We start from the raw sequence: 19388 nt of genomic DNA, 5'->3' as shown, positions 1-19388 counted from the left end.
TTATGTCGTTTGTAGAAAACATCTTCCTTCTACTCATTCCAGGATTTTTTATGTTATGCACTGTAATGTCAGTGAACCCGGACCTTACCAACAAAATTTTCGAAGTTGTTCAGGGATAGTTTCGGGGTAATTCTGTATAAAAGACCCACAATCTCCAGTAATTTTTTTTTACAGGGTAATACTTTACTTATGATTTATTCCATTTGTTATCCCAATTACCTTTGTTTCTGTGAAAATACCTTCACAGTAGAAATGTCCATAATATGCAAACACTAAAACATAAAACAAAGAGTAACTCCAATGAAACACACATACTTTTATCACAATGTGTTCTATCTGGTCTGTCAGTGTGCAGTGCAGTACGTAACAAATGGCAGAGCTGTTCCCAAACAGGTACTGTCCAAAATGTCAACCACCGTGATCACAGCAGGGGGTACAGTGATGCACCATCAATTATCTTGTACACTCAAGAATCCAAGGAGTTTGGTGTACGCTGTACATGGATACAACAATCCTAACAATTAGGCGCATGCGTCAACCACAGACTCATCAACTATCGAAATTCGCTAGACTGGCAGAGACTGCCAACACTGGAAGAGGGTTGTAAAGTGTAATAAGCAGACATCTATCTAGACCATCACACAGGAATTCCAAACTGCATCAGGATCCACTGCAAGTACTATGACAGTTTGGCAGGAGGTGAGAAAACTTTGATTTCGTTGTTGAGCGGCTGCTCATAAGCCACACCTGATGCCAGTAAATGCCAAACAACGCCTCACTTCGTTTAAGAAGTGTAAACAATGGACAATTGGACAGTGGAAAAACGTTGTGTGGAGTGATGAATCACAGTACACAATGTGGCAATCTGATGGCAGAGTGTGGGTATGGCGAATGCCTGGTGAAAGTCATCTGCCAGTGTGTGTAGTGCCAACATTAACATTTGGAGGCGGTAGTGTTATGGTGTGGTCGTGTTTTTCATAGAGGCGGCTCACACACCATATTATTTGGCATGGCACTATCACAGCACAGGACTACACTGATGTTTTAAGCACCTTCTTGCTTCCCACTGTTGAAGAGCAATTCGGGGATTGCAATTGCATCTTTCAACACAATCAAGCACCTGTTCATAATGCAAAGCATATGGCGGAGAGGTTACACAACAGTAACATCCCTGTAATGGACTGGCCTGTACAGAGTCGTGACCTTGATTGTATAGAACACCTTTGTGATATTTTGGAAGGCTGACTTCATGCCAGGCCTCACCGACCAACATTGATACCTCTCTTCAGTGCAGCACTCCGTGAAGAATGGGCTGCCATTCCCCAAGAAACCTTCCAGCACCTGATTGAACGTATGCCTGTGAGAGTGGAAGCTGTCATCAAGGCTAAGGGTGGGCCAACACCATATGGAATTCCAGCATTACCAATGGAAGGTGCCACGAACTTTTAAGTCATTTTCAGCCATATGTCTGGATACTTTTTATCGCATGCTTTTGTGCTGTACATGTCCCTTCATGTTTCCACTTCACTATCACATCGGAAACAATAAACCTAGGGATGTTTAGGAGTGTGGAAATCTCACGTACAGACGTACGACACAAGTGAAACCCAATCACCTGACCACATTCAAAGTCTGTGAGTTCTGCAGAGCACCCCATTCTGCTCTCTCATGGTGTCTAATGACTATTTGACTATTGAGGTCGCTGATATGGAGTACCTGGCAGCACAATGCACCTAATATGAAAAATGTGTGTGTTTTGGGTGCGTCTGTATACTTTTGATCACATAGTGTACTTTACATGGCCATTATCTTCCATTCTAACATGGAAGGATCCAGTTTCAGTAAACGCCTATGTACAGATGCCAAGGTACTGTTGCTGCAGGAACATCTCAGTATAGTGCTGCTCTTCAAATACATCAGTGAAGCCATACATAAGGTGCATATCAGTCAACTCTTATTCAGTAAACCTACCAGCAATGCTGTGTATCACTGTTAAGATACAACTAACCCAAGAGAGAACTGAACAGTACCAAATGCAAGCTTCACAGTGAAGACATCAGAGGGCATTACTGTTTTAAAAAGCAAGTACCACCTGTGAATGGGACAAACTTGTTTGCAAACGACACACACAGCACATACTATCGACATTTGTATGGCTGTGCAGGTATTTTCAGTGTGATAGAGACATGAAGATAAATTGTTGTAAGAAATCAAATGATATCCAATTACTCTGTAATGAGCCATTGGAGCTTCATACTGAAATACTAAGAGAATATCTCTACACAGACTTTAAGGAAGGAAGATTGGGTGTAACGTCCCGTCAACACTGAAGTCATTAGAAATGGAGCACAAGCTCAAACTGTGTCAAGGATGGCGAAGGAAATCGGTCATGACTTTTCAAAAGAACCTCCCAAAATTTGCCTCGAGCAGTTTAGGAAAATCACAGAAAACCTAAATCTGGATGCCCGGACACGGGTCTGGATGATCGGCCTCCCAAATGTGAGTCCAGTGTTCTAAGCACTGTGCCACCTCGCTCAATGAACAGTCTCCAAAAATTCTGAAGGAGTTCCCTGTATATTGTTAATTGGATTGTACTGGCAGTTTAACCACCGACAGCCTTCATCTGCTAGCAGTTTTTTCAAACTGGAGCAAGTATTGGGGTTGCTTATGAAGGTGCAACCATCTGAAAAATGCTCTGATCCTGTTGTAAAAGGAGGTATACAAATTAAAAAATTGAGCATGACAAACACTGTAGATCAGTCGTATAGAAACTGACAACAGTTAATGCCTGACTGTGTTGCAAGTCGTGTAGTCTGCTAGTTTTACTTACACACTGAAAGGCAAATTGTGAATTTTTGGATGGACTATTACACCAGTATCAAAGAAATACTTCCTTGAAAGAGACATTTAGTGGCACTGAAACCTGGGCTTACTGCCATCAACCATAAAGTGTGAGCAAGAGATTATATTCTTCAGTAATAACTGAGGCAGTCGGAGACAATTATTTGCAGGAAAGATTATGTCTGTTTTTCAGGATTAAGCACAACATATATAATGAAAAACTATACACAACTATCATTTATAGATCTCTTACGTATTCATCACCACCATACAGTAAAATTACTGCCGTAATTTTGCAACGTAACAACCCCACAACTTGTATTAATTTACGTCAGGGGTAAAGGAGAGTAAGTTCAGTCACCACAACATCGACTAAAGACCATGTAACACTCACACATTACTTCATTTATAGAAAGAGGGTGGCCGTGCTACTGCAGCCTATGTGCCTGGTAACACAACCTAAATCAATTAAGATGTCTATCAGGCTCCTGGCCTTTTTTAATAAACAAAGCAACACATGGGTTTTACAAATATGGTCTCGAATCAAACTTGTGGAATTTAGACATACATCTCTTTAGCTCTGAAGTACTGAATTAGGTTAAGATGTTTTCGTAGTTCAAAAAGTCACGAATAGACAAAGCATTCTATCACCTTACATCTGGTTATACAAAAGTTGAGAGTCAACAATACGAATTTGTTTTATAGTATAACTAGCTGAGTAGTGAGCATTTCCAGGGTATGTATTTATTTCAATTTTCTGTTAGTCCATCTTTTCCTCCCCATTCTCCCTCTGCCCATTTCCCCCTCTCCATTATCCAGAGCCATCTCCTCATCTCCCCTTCTCTTGCCACACTATCACCCTCACTCAAATATGAGGCCTGTGGTTCTTACCCCCCCCCCCCCCCCCAATTACTTATTTCCAGATTGTAACTAATATATATCAAATTTTGTTGAAATTGTCCCAGGGGCTTTTTACCTGTGGTTTTGCCCACTTAAGCATGTCAAATATATTTCCACATGTATTTCTAAACACACTGCACGTACATGTCTAGTGAATTTTGCCCTGCAGTTTCATTTTCATTGATCTCAATGTTTATGTCCTCTTATCTCCTGAAGTATGTGCTGCAGAAAGATATAATTTTGTCACTACGCCAGTGGTATACGTGGCTACTGACTGTAATACGTGTTGTGAATACCGTTACTACTAAAGAAGGAATAAATTAAAATGCCATAGTTCATAGAGCAATTTTACTGCCAGAACAGTGAAAATAAACTTTTGTTTTCATCACTTCGAGGGGGCTGTCAGTGGAAAAATGTTTGAAATAAAGTGTAAAGTACGTTGCACAGCACTAAGTGCTCTCATTCTCTAATACTGCAAGAATGAAGTACAGGTATTCAGGCATCGTACGCTACACTTCTTTTTCACACCTACTCGCATCCCTTTGATATATAAGTGATTCTCACCCCCACAATGATTATTTCCAGTCAGTGACATGTGTGCAAAGTTTGGTCACAATCGGTCCAGTGGTTTAAGAGAAGATGTAGAACATACGCACATATGAGCATATGTACATTCACTTTTATAATTTGTATGGCTGTATGGATTCATATATTTAGAACATACATAGGTGTAAGATATGGTGAAACACAACAACGCCTTGTGCAGGCAGCTGCAATACATAGTTTTTCCACTAAGGTTCCATCTGAGCAATCCTTATAAAAGGATTACTAGGGTGCAAACTCTGCATCGATCTTGGGAATGAACTAAAGTAAATAAAACATAACAAAATGAATGTTTCACTCAACTGCACTTAACTGAGTCAAAGGAGGTCACGGTACTACACTGATGTGAAACAGACAACACCAAGGTTGCGACTCTCAACAATCTTCTACAGAGGAAGTGAAATACTTTTTAAAGACAGAACGAAAGGCAACAAGCAACTATGTGCATCCTAAGGATTGTGTGACAAATACCAATTTGTACTAGGGTTGAGCAACATATCAAACCGTAGCTTCCGCATCGTAACTGGCTGAGTGTGCCATTATGAAGGATCACCTCAGGGCTAACCTTAATCAAGCACTGTGGTATTCAAATCAATGTGATGATCACTTTTTATGATATTTAAAGTTTCCAGAATGTATCTTTCACTCTGTAGCACAGTATGTGGCATTTTTAAACTTCATCACAGCTTAAAACTCTGTCATTCCAAGATTAGGCAATGCCCTTACCAACTGAGTTATCCAGGCACGACTCATGACCAGACCTCACAGCTTCAATTCTGCCGATATCTTTCTTCCACGAGTGCCACTCCAGCAAGTTATACAGGGGAGTTTCTGTAAAGTTTGGAAAGCAAGAAGGAAGTAGTGGCAAAAGTGAAGCTGTGAGGGTTGTTCGCAAGGTGAGATTGAGTATATTAGTCAGTAAAGGCACTGCCTGTTAAAGGCTATGTTCCAAGTCCAGCCCAGAATATGGTTTTAACCTGCTATCAAATTTCTGCATTTTGAAAGTGATGAACAACAACATAACACAGTTATTAAACTGAAAGCATTTTTCGATACAGCTCACTGTATCTGAAGAATTGACAAAATGTCATCAATCACATTAAGCAAATTGTATTTAATAGCTTGAAAGTGGACTCAACCCAGATTACCAGTATGAGCTCCAGGGAAGTCTTTATAGGCCCTCTGCTGTTCCTTAAACAATTTAGGAGACAATCTGAGCAGCTCTCTTAGAGTGACTGAATATGATGCCTGTCATTTACTATCTAGTAAAGTTATCAGAATATCAAAACCAATTGCAAAATGATTTAGACAAGGTACCTGTATAGTGCAAAAAGTGGCCATTTACTCTAAACAATATAAAGTGTAAGTACTAAAAGGAATCCATAGATCGCACCAACTTAAAGGATGTCAATTCAACTAAACGGCTAAGGATTACTATTATAAAAACAACTTAAATTGGAATGATCACACACAGGTAATGCTGAGAAAGGTGAACCAAAGACTGTGTACTACTGGCAGAACAGTTAGAAGATGCAACAACTCTATTACACAGATTGCCTACACTATGTTTGTCCATCATCTGACAAGAGTATTGCCATGCAATATGGGATCCTTACCTAGTAGGAGTGACAGAGAACATCGATAAACTTCAAAGAAGGGCAGCTGGTTTTGTTCTGTCACAAAATAGGAGAGAGAGTGTCATGCCTGTAACACAGACAAGCTGTGATGGCAATTATTAAACCAAAGGCATTTTTCAATCACCAACTTTCTCTTCTGAATGTGAAGATATTTTATTGACGCCCACTTACATAGGAATAAATGATCACAAAGATAAAATAAGAGATTGTACAGTAAGAGGTAAGTGTTCACTTTTCCCACATGTTATTCAAGAATAGAACAGTAGAGAAATAGTCTGAATGTGGTTCGATGAAGCCTCAAGCAGTTAAGTGGGAACTGCAGAGTAGTGTTTTGCATGTAGCACATGATCTATGGAGCAATTACCTAATTAGCAAATCATGTTCTAACACAAAATCAGTTAGCTAATTAAAAAGTAAGTACATCCATCTAGTACTCCCACTATGAGAGTAAACATCAGTGTAGGTCAAAATCATAAATTTCACTTTCAAAATATTCTGTGTGTATGACATGTAATTTCAAAACACTGAGGTCAGAAATGAAACATTTCACTCACCAGATTTTACAAACGTTTGATAATAAGATAGTGCCAGTTCGTACACTCTATTACCTATCTAAGGCATCTGACAGTGTGACTTACAATATTCTCCTAGATAAATTGAAGTTACAAGAGTGATGGTATAACCAATCAATGGATAATGTCCTATCTAACCAAAAGACAGCAGAAAGATTCACTTAGTAATTCAACCAATAATCTGGGGACATAATTATGAGTGAGGAGAAATCATGTATGGGATCTACCAAGGCTCAATCTTAGGTCCACTATTAATCTTCATATATGTAAACACTCTTCCATCTAATATACAACAAGCAGAATTAGTTCTTTTAGCAGACGACACTAGTATTGTAACCAATTCAACCATACATACAGAAACGGAAGAAATGACAAATAAAATTCTTAAAAGTATCACTGACTGGTTTTCTGTAAATGGTCTCACCCCCAATTTTAGAAAAAGGTAACATATTCTGTTCCGCCCATCTAGAGGTACCACACCAATGATAATCACAACACATGATGAGGCAATAATAAATAGGGTGGAAACTTCATTAAAAATTATTGCAAATCTTGAGGAAAGACAGATCAGTAAGTTGACTTATTTTGTATATTTTCATTCAATAATGTCATATGGAATAATGTTGTGGTACGACTCATCTTTAACAAAGAAAGCCCTCATTGTTCAAAAATGTGCTGTAAGAATATTATGTGGCACTCTCTCATGATCATCTTGTAGACATCCATTCAAGGAGTCTGATTACTGCTTCAGAGTATATTTATTCTCTCATGAAGTTTGTTGTAAATAGTTCACTACAGTTCAAAACGACCAATGATGTACATAATTACAATACCAGAAGGAAAAATGACATTTATTCTTCCACATTAACGTTGCCTTCAGCACAAAAAACAGTGCACAATGTCATAACAAAAATTTTTGATTCACTTACCCAGCAATATAAAATATCTGACTGACAGCAAAGAAAATCTGAAAACAAACTGAGAAAGTTTCTCCTTGACAACTCTTCCTATTCCATAAAATAATGTGTAAAAACATGCTAGGTAGGACCTATTAACACACAACATGTTTATATCTCTTTTCTTTTATGAAAAACTTAGAAACGTTCAGAATGTAACCATATGCACAAATTAATCTGTGGTATGGATGTAAAATGACTTGTTCCACATCATTATGACCTATCGTGCAAAATAATCCATGGAACAGGAAACTAACTAAAAGTTTTTTTGATTGGTTCTAGGTTCATATAGAATAGTTTTCTGGTGCAAATTTTTTTACTCACACACACACACACACACACACACACACACACACACACACACACACACACACACACACGGGTAATATCTGGCTTTCATCCTAGAACAAAGATATGAGCATATGGAATTGGTTCCCACATATGAGTGGCTCGAAGACTTTTTTTCTGTGATAGGACCGCTATTATTTTCTATATATGGAGGTGATCTGGCAGAACAGGGTGGACAGCAATCTGCAGTTGTTTGCTGATGATGCCGCACTGTATGGGAAGGTGTCACAGTTGATTGACTGTAGGAGGATAGTAGGCGACTTAGAAAAAATTTCTAGTTGGCAATAATGAATGGCAGGTAGCTCTAAATGTAGGAAAAAAAGGTAAGTTACTGCAGATAAATATGAAAATCAAAGAGGTAATGTTCAGAGACAGCATTAGTAGTGTCCTGCTTGACACAGTAACATCATTTAAATATCTGGTTGTAGCGTTGAAAAGCAATATGAAATGGAACCAGCATGTGAGAACTGGGGTAGGGAAGGCAAATGGTTGACTTCAGTTCATCTGTAAAGGAGATAGCATATAGGGAACTCATGCAACCTATTCTCAAGTACTGTTCAAGTGTTTGGGATCTGCCCTAAGTTGGATTAAAGGAAGACATCGAAGCGATTCAGAGTCAGTTTGCTAGATATGTCACTGGTAGGTTTGAACAACACCCAAGTATTACCGAGATGCTTCAGGAACTGAAATGGGAAGCATCTGTGGTGGGAAAGCAACATTCTTTTTGAGAAACACTATTGAGAAAATTTAGAGAACCACCGTTTGAAACAGACTGCAGAATAATTTTACTGACACCAATATACACTTCGCATATGGACCACGAAGATAAGGTATGAGAAATTAGGGCTTATATGGAGGCATATAGGTAGCCAGTCGGTTTTTTCCTTCACACTATTTGGGAGTGGAACAGGAAAGGAAATGGCTAGCAGTGGTACAATGGACTCTCCACAATGCACCGTATGGTGACTTGGAGACTATGTCTGCAGATTTAGAACTTCGTGTGAAGAAACAGGTACTATTTAAAAACAGTGGCAGCTTACATAAACAGAACACTACGGAAAAAAATTGCCTACACTATATACACCTTAACCTTCCTCTTGCCATAAAAGGAGCAAAGTACAGAAATATTTCACCACCACTCTTGCAAATTTAAAGTGCTGGCAGATAATAAAAATTTTAAAAACAAACGAAATCTTCTTCTTCTTCGTTTATTTTCACCCCCAGGCTCCCATGCTGGTGAGATCCATCGCATCATCCACCCACCTTCTTCTAGCAGCATGGATCATACCATTCATCATTCTCTTTTGTATTCTGTCCTCTGCTATTCTCTCCAAGTGCCCTAGCCGTAATTTTTGTTGTGATTTAACATAGTTTACTATATCTCTCCCTTGCTCACTGCTACAGCATATCCTCCAGACTTCTTCCTCCCTTACTGGGCCATAAATTTTATGTAGTACTTTTCGCTCAATCATTCTTTACACAATTTTATCATCTTCTGTCAGTGCCCATACCTTTGACACCCATGTGACAACTGGGCAAACTAGGGCGTTGCCTATTACAAGTTTTGTTCTTCTTGTAACAAGGTTGTTTCTGAAGAGTTGTAAATATGTAAAGTAAACTCCATTCCCTGCTTGTATCCTTTCTCTTACAGCCTTTCTGATGCTGTTATCATTTGATATTAATGCTCCCAAGTAATTAAAAGAGGACACTCCTTTCAAACACGCCCCATTTATATTTAAATTTTTGTGGGTTCTTCTGACCTCTGAGTGTATCATTACCATATACCTTGTTTTATTTTCCATTTACTATGACACAAACTTTAATAATTCTTTTTCCGTTGCCAGGTACGGTTCTTTAATTGTGTTGGCATTTCTTCTTACTACTGCTACATCATCAGCATATGCACGTATCTTGCTAGTTTTCATATATATATAGTGCCTCTTATTGATCTTATTTACCATGCTGTGCAGGGCTATATTGATTAGAACCTTGTTTCACTCCTTTATTAAATAAAAAGCTTTCACTTGTCCTGTTAAATATTTTTACTTTAGCTCCTGTCTTTCTCCTCTGCCCCTACCCCACAGATGAATTCATGAGGAGACTTAAGTATGTGGCTGTGCTACATTTATCAGATTTTGTTGTAGATTAGGATTCAAAATTCAGATGTATAAATGGCCAGCATGTCAATATGTTTTCAGGGAGAAAATGTATTTTATTTGTGAATCTGAGCCATTCTACAACACATGACATTGAGTTGACACAAATATGTTATGTGTAGCATGCATAATGACTTAACTACACCTTTCAGAAGGATGACTGGAACAAATATCTCTTCAGTGTTTCAACATAATAATATCACTAATGACACATGTCTCTACACTACACAAATTATTATGAATTGTTTGGTAGAGCATACTTCCTATTGTATGAAAGGGTATCCTCCCAACTACATTCATGCATGCTATTCATGTTCTATATTAATGGCCTTGTAAATAGTATTAATAGTAACCTCAGGCTTTTTGCAGATGATGCAGTTATCTATAACTGCAGAAGTATTTAGTCAGGCATCAGTAAGGTAAGTGGTGCAAAGATTAACAACTTTTTTTAGATCATTGGAAATGTAAACTATTTACTTCACAAAATGACTACAATGTCAATTATTTGCAATTGGAATCAATTCATACAAATACATGGAGGTAACAATTTGTTGGTAAATGAAATGGAATGACAACATAGGCTCCCTTGTAGGTAAAGCAGTTGATGGAATTCGGTTCACTGGTACAATACTGGAAAAATGCAACAACTACAAAGGATACTGCTTACAAAGTACCCTTAGTAAATTGGTTGGCTGCTCAGTTGTTCCATAGATCATACTCACAATAAATGTTACAATGTGGGATGTGTCAACAGAAAATATACAATATGAGACTTAGTGGCTGCAGTACGTTTGTAGCTACATGTCTTTAACATTACATACAACAACCAGACCATCTATGGCTTGAATTCAGGACAACTCAGCAACCTGAAGATGTTCAAAGAAATGATGAGATAATTTTCGTTAATCGTTAACATGTCTAATTTAAGCCAAAGGGGCCATGATCTCATGAACATTCTCTATGAGCCAGATGCCATGTTCTGACCTTAACCAATGGTTCCCTAGATGACAACACTATATTTAACAACTCTGTTGAGTAATTAATAGGACAGCTCTTACTGCTGAGCAAGTTGACTACGCATGTGTAACAGATCACTACCATGAATTTATTCTCTGGCAGCTACCAAATGGTGTACTTATTCAGGCAAAAGAACTAACTACCTGGGGTTTCCTGCACTTAAATATGGAAACTCAATGCTGCCATTATCTACTACCCTCCCAGCTGCAAATTTAAATTATACTTCATATGTACCCACATATGCCATTTTGTAAAATTTTTTGTCACATATGGTAGTGAATCATTGAAAGTTACAGAAAATTTATGTACTCAGAACACAACCTTGCCAGTACTCCCCTTCAACCACCAATCAAAAACTCTACCTCTTTAGCACATTCCAGTCACATTCAGATTTGTTCCGTTTAAACTCCAAGACAACATCATGCTTCTTATTTACTAGATATGAAACATATCATTGGTGAGCTTTCCCCTCTTTCCATAATGCTGCACATTGTGTGGAAGTATAGTCCGGAGCATAGCATCAATTCTTCTGTTAAATCAAGAAAGACACCTACTGCCCTCCTCAACTTCTCATTTATCACTGCAAGTGTCTCACACATAGGGAAATAAATTGTATTGTTTAGCATCCTACCCTGAAACCAAACAGCAAGTTTAAAAACAAATTGTATGCAAGTGATGTTTAATACTCTTACACATAGCCTTTCCAAAATTCTTCAGAAACACTGGTAGTAAGAAAATTGTCTGCATAACCTCCTTATAATTTTAGTGCTTTTAGGCATGTGTATTCTGATGTGTGTACAAACAGATTACATTGCAACACACACACAGGTGACTCACGAAAGTACAATGCAACAATATTTTTGAGCCTGGTATTTCATAGCACCTGTGTCAGCGATTACTCCTTAGTGGTTCAACAATTAATGTTTTCCTTCTTGTAATCTGAAGCTGAATTTGACTCAATACAATTGAAACATCAGCTTGTGCAAGTTCTGCCTACTTACTGGTACAAATAAAATGTTTTATAATTTCCCCAATGCTGACAGTAAACCATTATTAAATATACTACACAGTTCCAGTGGACAAACAAGTTTTATTAGATACGAGGGACATGACATGAAGCTTGGTATTAACAGCTACTTCTTCCATCTGAACAGAAATCCTCACACAGAAATCACATATTCAACTAAAGGAAATCTTGGTATTTGTTCCCTATGTATGTTACACTGATATAAGCATGTCAAGAGGCAAAATCACTAAGCCGTTCACTTTCTTTACTACAACTTCTTTACATATACTGAAGAAGCAAGCTCACTGAGTTGAATGTCTTCCCAATTTTCACCCCAGAGACTATGTACCACTGTACTAGCCTCACTACCCACATTATTAGGCATTATTATGCTGAAAGACAATACCAGTTTCTTGTCAAAGAAGGGTACAAATCAAATAGACCTAGTTGGCAGTGGTTCTTCTTGCCTCTACAAATTCTGAAGGTAAAGTTAAAATTAAACTGTTAGTCTCTCACATCATGCAGTCTTACTCCAGACTTCAATGATTTGTATACACATAAATGGACAACTATTCTCACCTGGTCTACGTAATACAAATACATACCACTATCTGAGTACAATGAAGATAAGATTTCAGATCTACTCCCCAGGTGGAATGTTTCAAAAAAAAATATCTGCCATACCCAGAGTAATAACTACAGTTATATAAACAAGCGGACTGATCATAAGATTTACAGTCAATTTCAGTTTATAAACACCAAGTGGTACTATCATTTGAGTGTCATATGAATAGCTTAAGTTATTTAGAAATAATTAGGACATAACCCTGAAATTGTTTTCATAATAGAGTATCTGTGCACCTATGCTAATAAAACATGCTTCTTGCAGTAGAGATGATCCAAAAGTTAACTTATCTGGTTAATGTCAACTGACAGACCATTATCATGAAAGGTGGTGGTATAGTTAAGGGACTTGCCTCAGATTTGGAAGTAGTGGGGTTTAAATCTCTTCAATCCCTCTGATAAAGATTATCCACAGTAACTTGAATGATGTAACAAGTATGATGGTATGGTTCCTTCCAAAAGACTAAAGCTGATTCCTTTACACCTCCTCCAACAACTGAGGCGGTTCTAGACAATCAACAATAATTTGAACCCTAACCATCCGATTCCATGCAAGCAAATCTTTAGAATAATAATGACTACCTTTCAGTAAACCTCTATGGCAAACCTTAATGGTTAAAAAGCCAAGCAACAAACCCCATAGAATGAGATCACAATTTTAATCTGGAAAACTAATATAGCACTACAGTTTCTACCAGTACAGAATGTCATTCCATCATGCTGCATGTACAGAGGTCACATACACAGTTTGAATATTACAAGTACTAGATCTGAAAATAGGTTGCTAATTATATCAACTTCCTTTCCTGGAACTTCTTTTGTGCATTTTCTAAAATACTTTAAGAACCCAAAGCCTCTTAAATTTGTTATCTTCTGCCTCTTTGCGACATCTGACTGACATGAAGTACAATAATCAAAATTTACATCCTGGGGAAGCTGAGAGTTGGTTTCACAATTTAATGTCTGCTTTCCTACAGTTGAAAAGAGAAAACTTATTGAAGGTCTACTTGGATATTTTCCTTCTCTTCATTCCTTTATTTGAAAACCTTTCATTAACATTGTATCCATTACTAAGTAGTGTTACAGTACTAGAACAACAATGTGTAATGTACAGCTCTTATTTAAACAGCAGGACAACAAGAATACTACAACACCACATTTACATTGTTTCTGACTGAATCTATGGTCAGTACATCATAATATGTAAATAAGAATAATATTTATAAACATAAAACATCAAGGCTCTGATAATGTCTATTCTATTTAACAACTCTTTTACCGTACAGCTAAGAACTGAGCTATTCTTATATATAGTCCTTTGGTATGATACATGGTGAGCAAAGTGTAACACACATAAAAAACACCATGCAATTGCAATGTCTTCACAAGAAAGAAATGAGAACCAGTGTGAAAAAGAGGATATTTTTCATTTGGGGGAGGGGAGCGAAGGGTGAGGGTGGTTCGCTGTGTAGCATTTTGAGAGAGATTAAGAAATATTGGGACTAGTGCAGCAGGGGATACAACCCGTCGGCTTTGGACATTGACGTCACAAGTCGCCAATCGCGAAGCGATTCTTCTTAGTGTTGTAGCTCCCTTCAGTGGCTGATAAGTGTTTTTTGGCTTTTTTAAAAAAAAATCTCACGAGATAGAATAAACAGATCCACTTTATTAAGCAATCAGTAAAAAAAACGAAACTGAAACATAACAGCAAAAGCGAAAATGGTAAACTGCTATCTGGCGACTTGTGACGTCATTGTCCAAAGCCGACGGGTTGTATCCCCTGCTGCACTAGACCCGAAATATTTTATAGTCTACATTATACTCTGCAAACCACTGTAAAGTTCATTGCAGAGGATACTTTCCATTGTACTAGCGATTAGAGCTTCTTCCTGTTCCATTCATGTACAGAGTACAGGAAGAACAGTTGTTTAAATGCTTCTGAGTGTGCTGCCATTAATTTAATCTTGTCCTCGTTGTACCTGTAGGAGTGATACATGGGGGTCTATTCCTACATTCACCCTTTCATGCTAGTTCTTGAAACATTGTTAGTGAAGTTTCTCAGGATAGCTTGCATCTATTATGAGGTGTCTGTAGTTCAGGTTCTTTGCACCTCTGACACTCTCCCATGAAAGAAAAACTTGTGTTTGTGCTGCTCTCCTCTGTAGGAACATATGTTCAATATCCCTTGCAACTCCTATTCAATATGGATCCCAGACATCTTAATAACATTCTAAGATGGGTCACACGAGGGACTTGTAAGCAAACTCCTTCATATACTGACTGCATTTCCCTACTTTTAAACCAAAGTCTGCCAGCTGCATTCTTACAACACAGCCAATGTGATCATTTTATTCCACATCCTTACAAAGTGTTATTCTGAAGTACTTGTACGAGTTGGTCAATTCCAGCTTCGGCTTACTGATAGGGTAGTCAATGGATACTGAGTTTATTCATTTTGCAAAAATCACAATTTTACATTTCTGAACACTTACAGCAAGTGGCCAATCTTTGCACCACTATCAAGATGTGACTGAATACTTGTGTAGCTTTTTTCAGACAACAGTCATTATAAGTAACTGCATCAACTGCAAAAAGTCTGAGATTACAATTAATACTGTCTGCAGGGTCATTAATATACAACAAAAACAGCGATGGTCCCAACAGACTTCCTTTGGGCTCATCTGGGCATGAATCTCCATCCAAGATAACATGGTGTGTAATCCCTATCAATAAATCCTCAAGCCAGCCACAAAATTAGCTTCACACCACATATAATCATAATTTCAATAATAAGCGTAGGGGTGGTAGTGAGCCAAATGTTTTTTTTCAAAACTGAGAAATGCTACATCTTCCGGACTGTATCATCCATGACTTTCGCGATGCCATTTGAGAAAAATAGGAGTTGGGCTTCCTAAAGAAAAAGTATGCACCATCTCCATCAAACACTCAGGGTAGAAGGGGAGTGCAAGGCAATTTACTTGTGCTGAAATTCTAATCGAAAAGTTTCTGAACGTCAATTACGACTGAATATACAGCGAGATGTCGTAGTCACTGGACTCCGTATATAAGGTCTACGTTAAACGAAAACAGCCTAAGCGCAATAGCATAGAATAACTTATCAGAGAAACATAACTAACAACAATGTATAGTAAACAATTCGTGTATTGCATTACGGCCGTGTACAGCACATAAGAATAACACCATACACAAACATTCTCCTAAACGCAATAAAAGTAACATCAAACGCATGAGCGGCGTAATGTAAACAGTACCCTCATTATGACAAATGTCATAAGTTCACTTCATAGCTTCAGTCTACTGGCATATTGTACTACAATACAGAAATGCATCAGCTTCCCTTTTTATCATATAACAAACAAATAGTAGCGCTAAACCAGCGAAAACGCAGTTTATAAACTTCGTAATCACCGCAAAACACTTGCAACCCCTGACATTCCATGTAAATTATGCTATCTTTCTCAAAAACTTCTTAATTACGTAAGAGATATAAAACGATCTCCAGCCGCTTTCTGCAACTCGTAATATGTACATTAACAAGGTTTAACATTCAGGGGAACAAGAAACACCGTAATTAAATCCAGTTACGTTAACATTTTCTGTACAGCATCCTGTTGACACAACAGTGGTCCACTGAAAATCTATAGTCACTTCACTTACCCAGAAATAATCACCAAAATCGACCGTCATGGTAAGGCAATACCCATCACATAAACAAATCACTCACAACGACTGACAATGACCCCCAACACACCCATACAGCTGTAATATGGCGACACCCCCCTCCATTCAATTTTTCAAACCTAGATGCAAAGATAACACTGTTTGTGGTCTTAGTATCAAGACAAAGATGTTTGAAAATCGCAAAAAGAAGTTGGTATGTTTTTCATTTAATACGACAATAGCATCATTAATCACATTTATTTATTAGTTGCCATGAAGATATATATAATAAGTAAATGTGTTCCAAACATCTTGTACCTCGACATATCTGCAAAGTTTATCAGAGTTTCCAGTTTAAAATTGTCAGGTACAAAGGCATATTGTAAAAAGGAAGCGCCTGCTATTTGGAGGCATGAAACCATCGACTCGGGTGGGTCCCTTGCAACAATGTTTTGTTATGAAAACTCTGTGTATATTTCAGAATTTGGAATTATTGTAATAAAATATGCTCTGCAAATAATAAAATAACGTCACGAACGAAAAAGCTTGAAAATGTGACAATGTGGCTCAGAAGGACTTGTGTGGGACGTGTTCCCTAACTATTTCTGCAGGGAGGCAAACACAAAACTAATCCATAGATTGGCACAAAACACCGATTTTAAAACTACACAACAGCTGATGAGGATTGTCTGGTATATAACGTCACATATTTTGAGAGTTACCGTATTTGGACAGCCTGAAACAAATCCCGTCCGAATAAACGGAAAACTGAGTATCCAAATGTCTCGGAATCGTTGGAATTAGATTAGATTAGATGTGTCTTTCGTTCCAATATATACATAGAGAGGTGATATGTATGTCCATTTACAGAAGGTATTCGAAGTGATGACCATTGGTATCAATGCAGTGCTGCAATCTTCTTATCATGGACTGAGTGGTATTCCATATCACTTCGGTACTTATCGAAGCACATGCTCTGACAATTCTCTCTCGCATATCTTCAGGTGTAGCTGGAACGTCTTTATAAACAATGTCTTTTACGAATCCCCACAAGAAAAAATCCAGAAGCATCAAATCTGGCGAATGAGCCGGCCACGACACATCTCCGTCTGCATCCAATCCAACGATTTGAGAATTGTCTCTGCAACTCATTTCTATCCATCAGCGAAAAATGTGCAAGACACCCATCGTGTAGATACCACATTCTGTTCCTTGTTACCTAAAGGTACTTCTTCCAACAACAGACCTAATGTTTCTTGCAGGAATGTGGTGTACTTCCTACCATTAAGATTCCCTTCAATGAAATAGAGGCCTATAATTTTGTCATCTGGAATCCCACACCATACATTCACGAACCAATGTTTTTATGTGCAACTTTCAGCAGCCAACATGGATTTTCAGTTGCCCAATAATGCATGTTATGCAGATTAACATTTCCATGGTTTGTGAATGTAGCCTCATCAGTGTATAAAATCATGTGCCATTGCTCTGAATCTGAAGTTGAGCCCAACGGCAAAACTCAATGCAACGCTTACAATCCGTACCAGTTAATTCTTGGTGGAGAGTGACATGGTAAGGATTATATTTATGGCGATGCAGAACACGAATAATACTACTCTGGTTTATGCCATATTCCTTTGCAATTCAGTGCGAACTAACACAAGGATATCGAACCATAGTGGCAAGAGTACCAATTTTCGTTTCCTCGTCAGTAACTTTCCTTTGCCAGGTATGTTTCCGATGTGTTAAAGATCCAGTTGTTCTCAATTTATCATGCACATATTTAAATGAACGACGTATAGGGTGAGTACGTTGGGGATGTCTTTCAGAATATAAGTCTCTTGTTCTTCGAAGGAATACATCATTCACATTCACTTGATACGAAGATTCTACTATTACCGTTCCTATTACTGTAGTATTACGAAACCGACGAATGGTGTTTACATCTCAAGGGCACATTAGATGGTTATGCCGTATTCGGCGAATATTTACTATTTGCACGGTACACAAGACAGAATTGTCAGAGCATGTGCTTTGATAAATGTTGAACTGATAAGGAATACCACTCAATCCATGATAAGAAGATTGCAGCATTGCATTGATATCAATGGTCATCACTTCGAACACCTTGTGTAAATGGACGTTCATGACACCTTTTTGACCCTCATTTACAAAGACTTTACTGTTACACATCATTGGATTAATCTTGATAGCCGCTATCAGAAAATAAGTATCAGACTATAGCATCCCTTTAAAAAAAAAAGCAAAGCTGACCTTCATAACTCTGATGTGACCCCACCTAGCAACAAAAAACCAAGGTCATATTATGGCCCCCATAGTCCCATGCAACATTTGTCTCACAAACTTTTCAGTTACTATCATACTTTCAGAGTTATTCTAGGTGGCAATAGTTAGTGACTCACCCTGTATACAAAAATCATTTTACAACAGTTATTTAGAATGAACACATTACTGTACTGAGTTTGCATAGAAGATAGATTGTACATCATTTGATATTATTCATAACACATACACATCAGTTGGTTCTACTAAGAAATTCGTAAATGGGATGGAAGGAGCTCGCTACCAATAAACCTCTTCGGTTCCTCTTAAACAGCATATGGTTGCTGGCAAGTTATTGAAAATGTGTGTTCCTGAGGAAAACTTTCTGCTCCAAAACAAGTAACTTCAAATATTTGTGGAGATTATTCTTATTTCTAGCAATGATTCCATGAACTGAGTTGTTGGTTTGAAAAAGGGATGTATTTTTTATGAAAAATTTCATTAAAAAATAAATATATTGAGAAGCAGTACTTAGTATCTCTGGTTCCTTAAACAAGACTCTGCTGGATGTTCTTGAGTTCACACCACGAATGATTATTATTACAGGTTTTTGTAGAACTAAAACTTTAACTTGACTTTATGAGCTATCCCACAAAATAATATCGTATGATACTATGGAAAGAAAGTTACCACAGTATGCCACCTGTTTTTATTTTTATATCACTTACGTCTGACAATATGTGTACTGCAACTAGATATTTGTT

At 37.7% G+C, this 19388-nt stretch overlaps 1 protein-coding gene across 1 annotated transcript in view; it reads right to left on the bottom strand.

Moving 5' to 3' along the window:
- Positions 1-16462, bottom strand: part of LOC124722546 (F-BAR domain only protein 2-like) — a 313554-nt gene extending 297092 nt beyond the window's left edge. Inside the window, exon 1 of the mRNA XM_047247688.1 lies at positions 16339-16462. Within this exon, the coding sequence (XP_047103644.1) occupies positions 16339-16368 (30 nt within the window). The 5' untranslated portion in view covers positions 16369-16462. The remainder of the gene's footprint in view (positions 1-16338) is intronic.
- Positions 16463-19388: the final 2926 nt, after the last annotated feature.

The sequence above is a fragment of the Schistocerca piceifrons genome, chromosome X, assembly GCF_021461385.2.
Source record: "Schistocerca piceifrons isolate TAMUIC-IGC-003096 chromosome X, iqSchPice1.1, whole genome shotgun sequence".
NCBI classification, from domain to species: domain Eukaryota; kingdom Metazoa; phylum Arthropoda; class Insecta; order Orthoptera; family Acrididae; genus Schistocerca; species Schistocerca piceifrons.
This window is presented reverse-complemented; position numbering and strand designations above follow the sequence as displayed.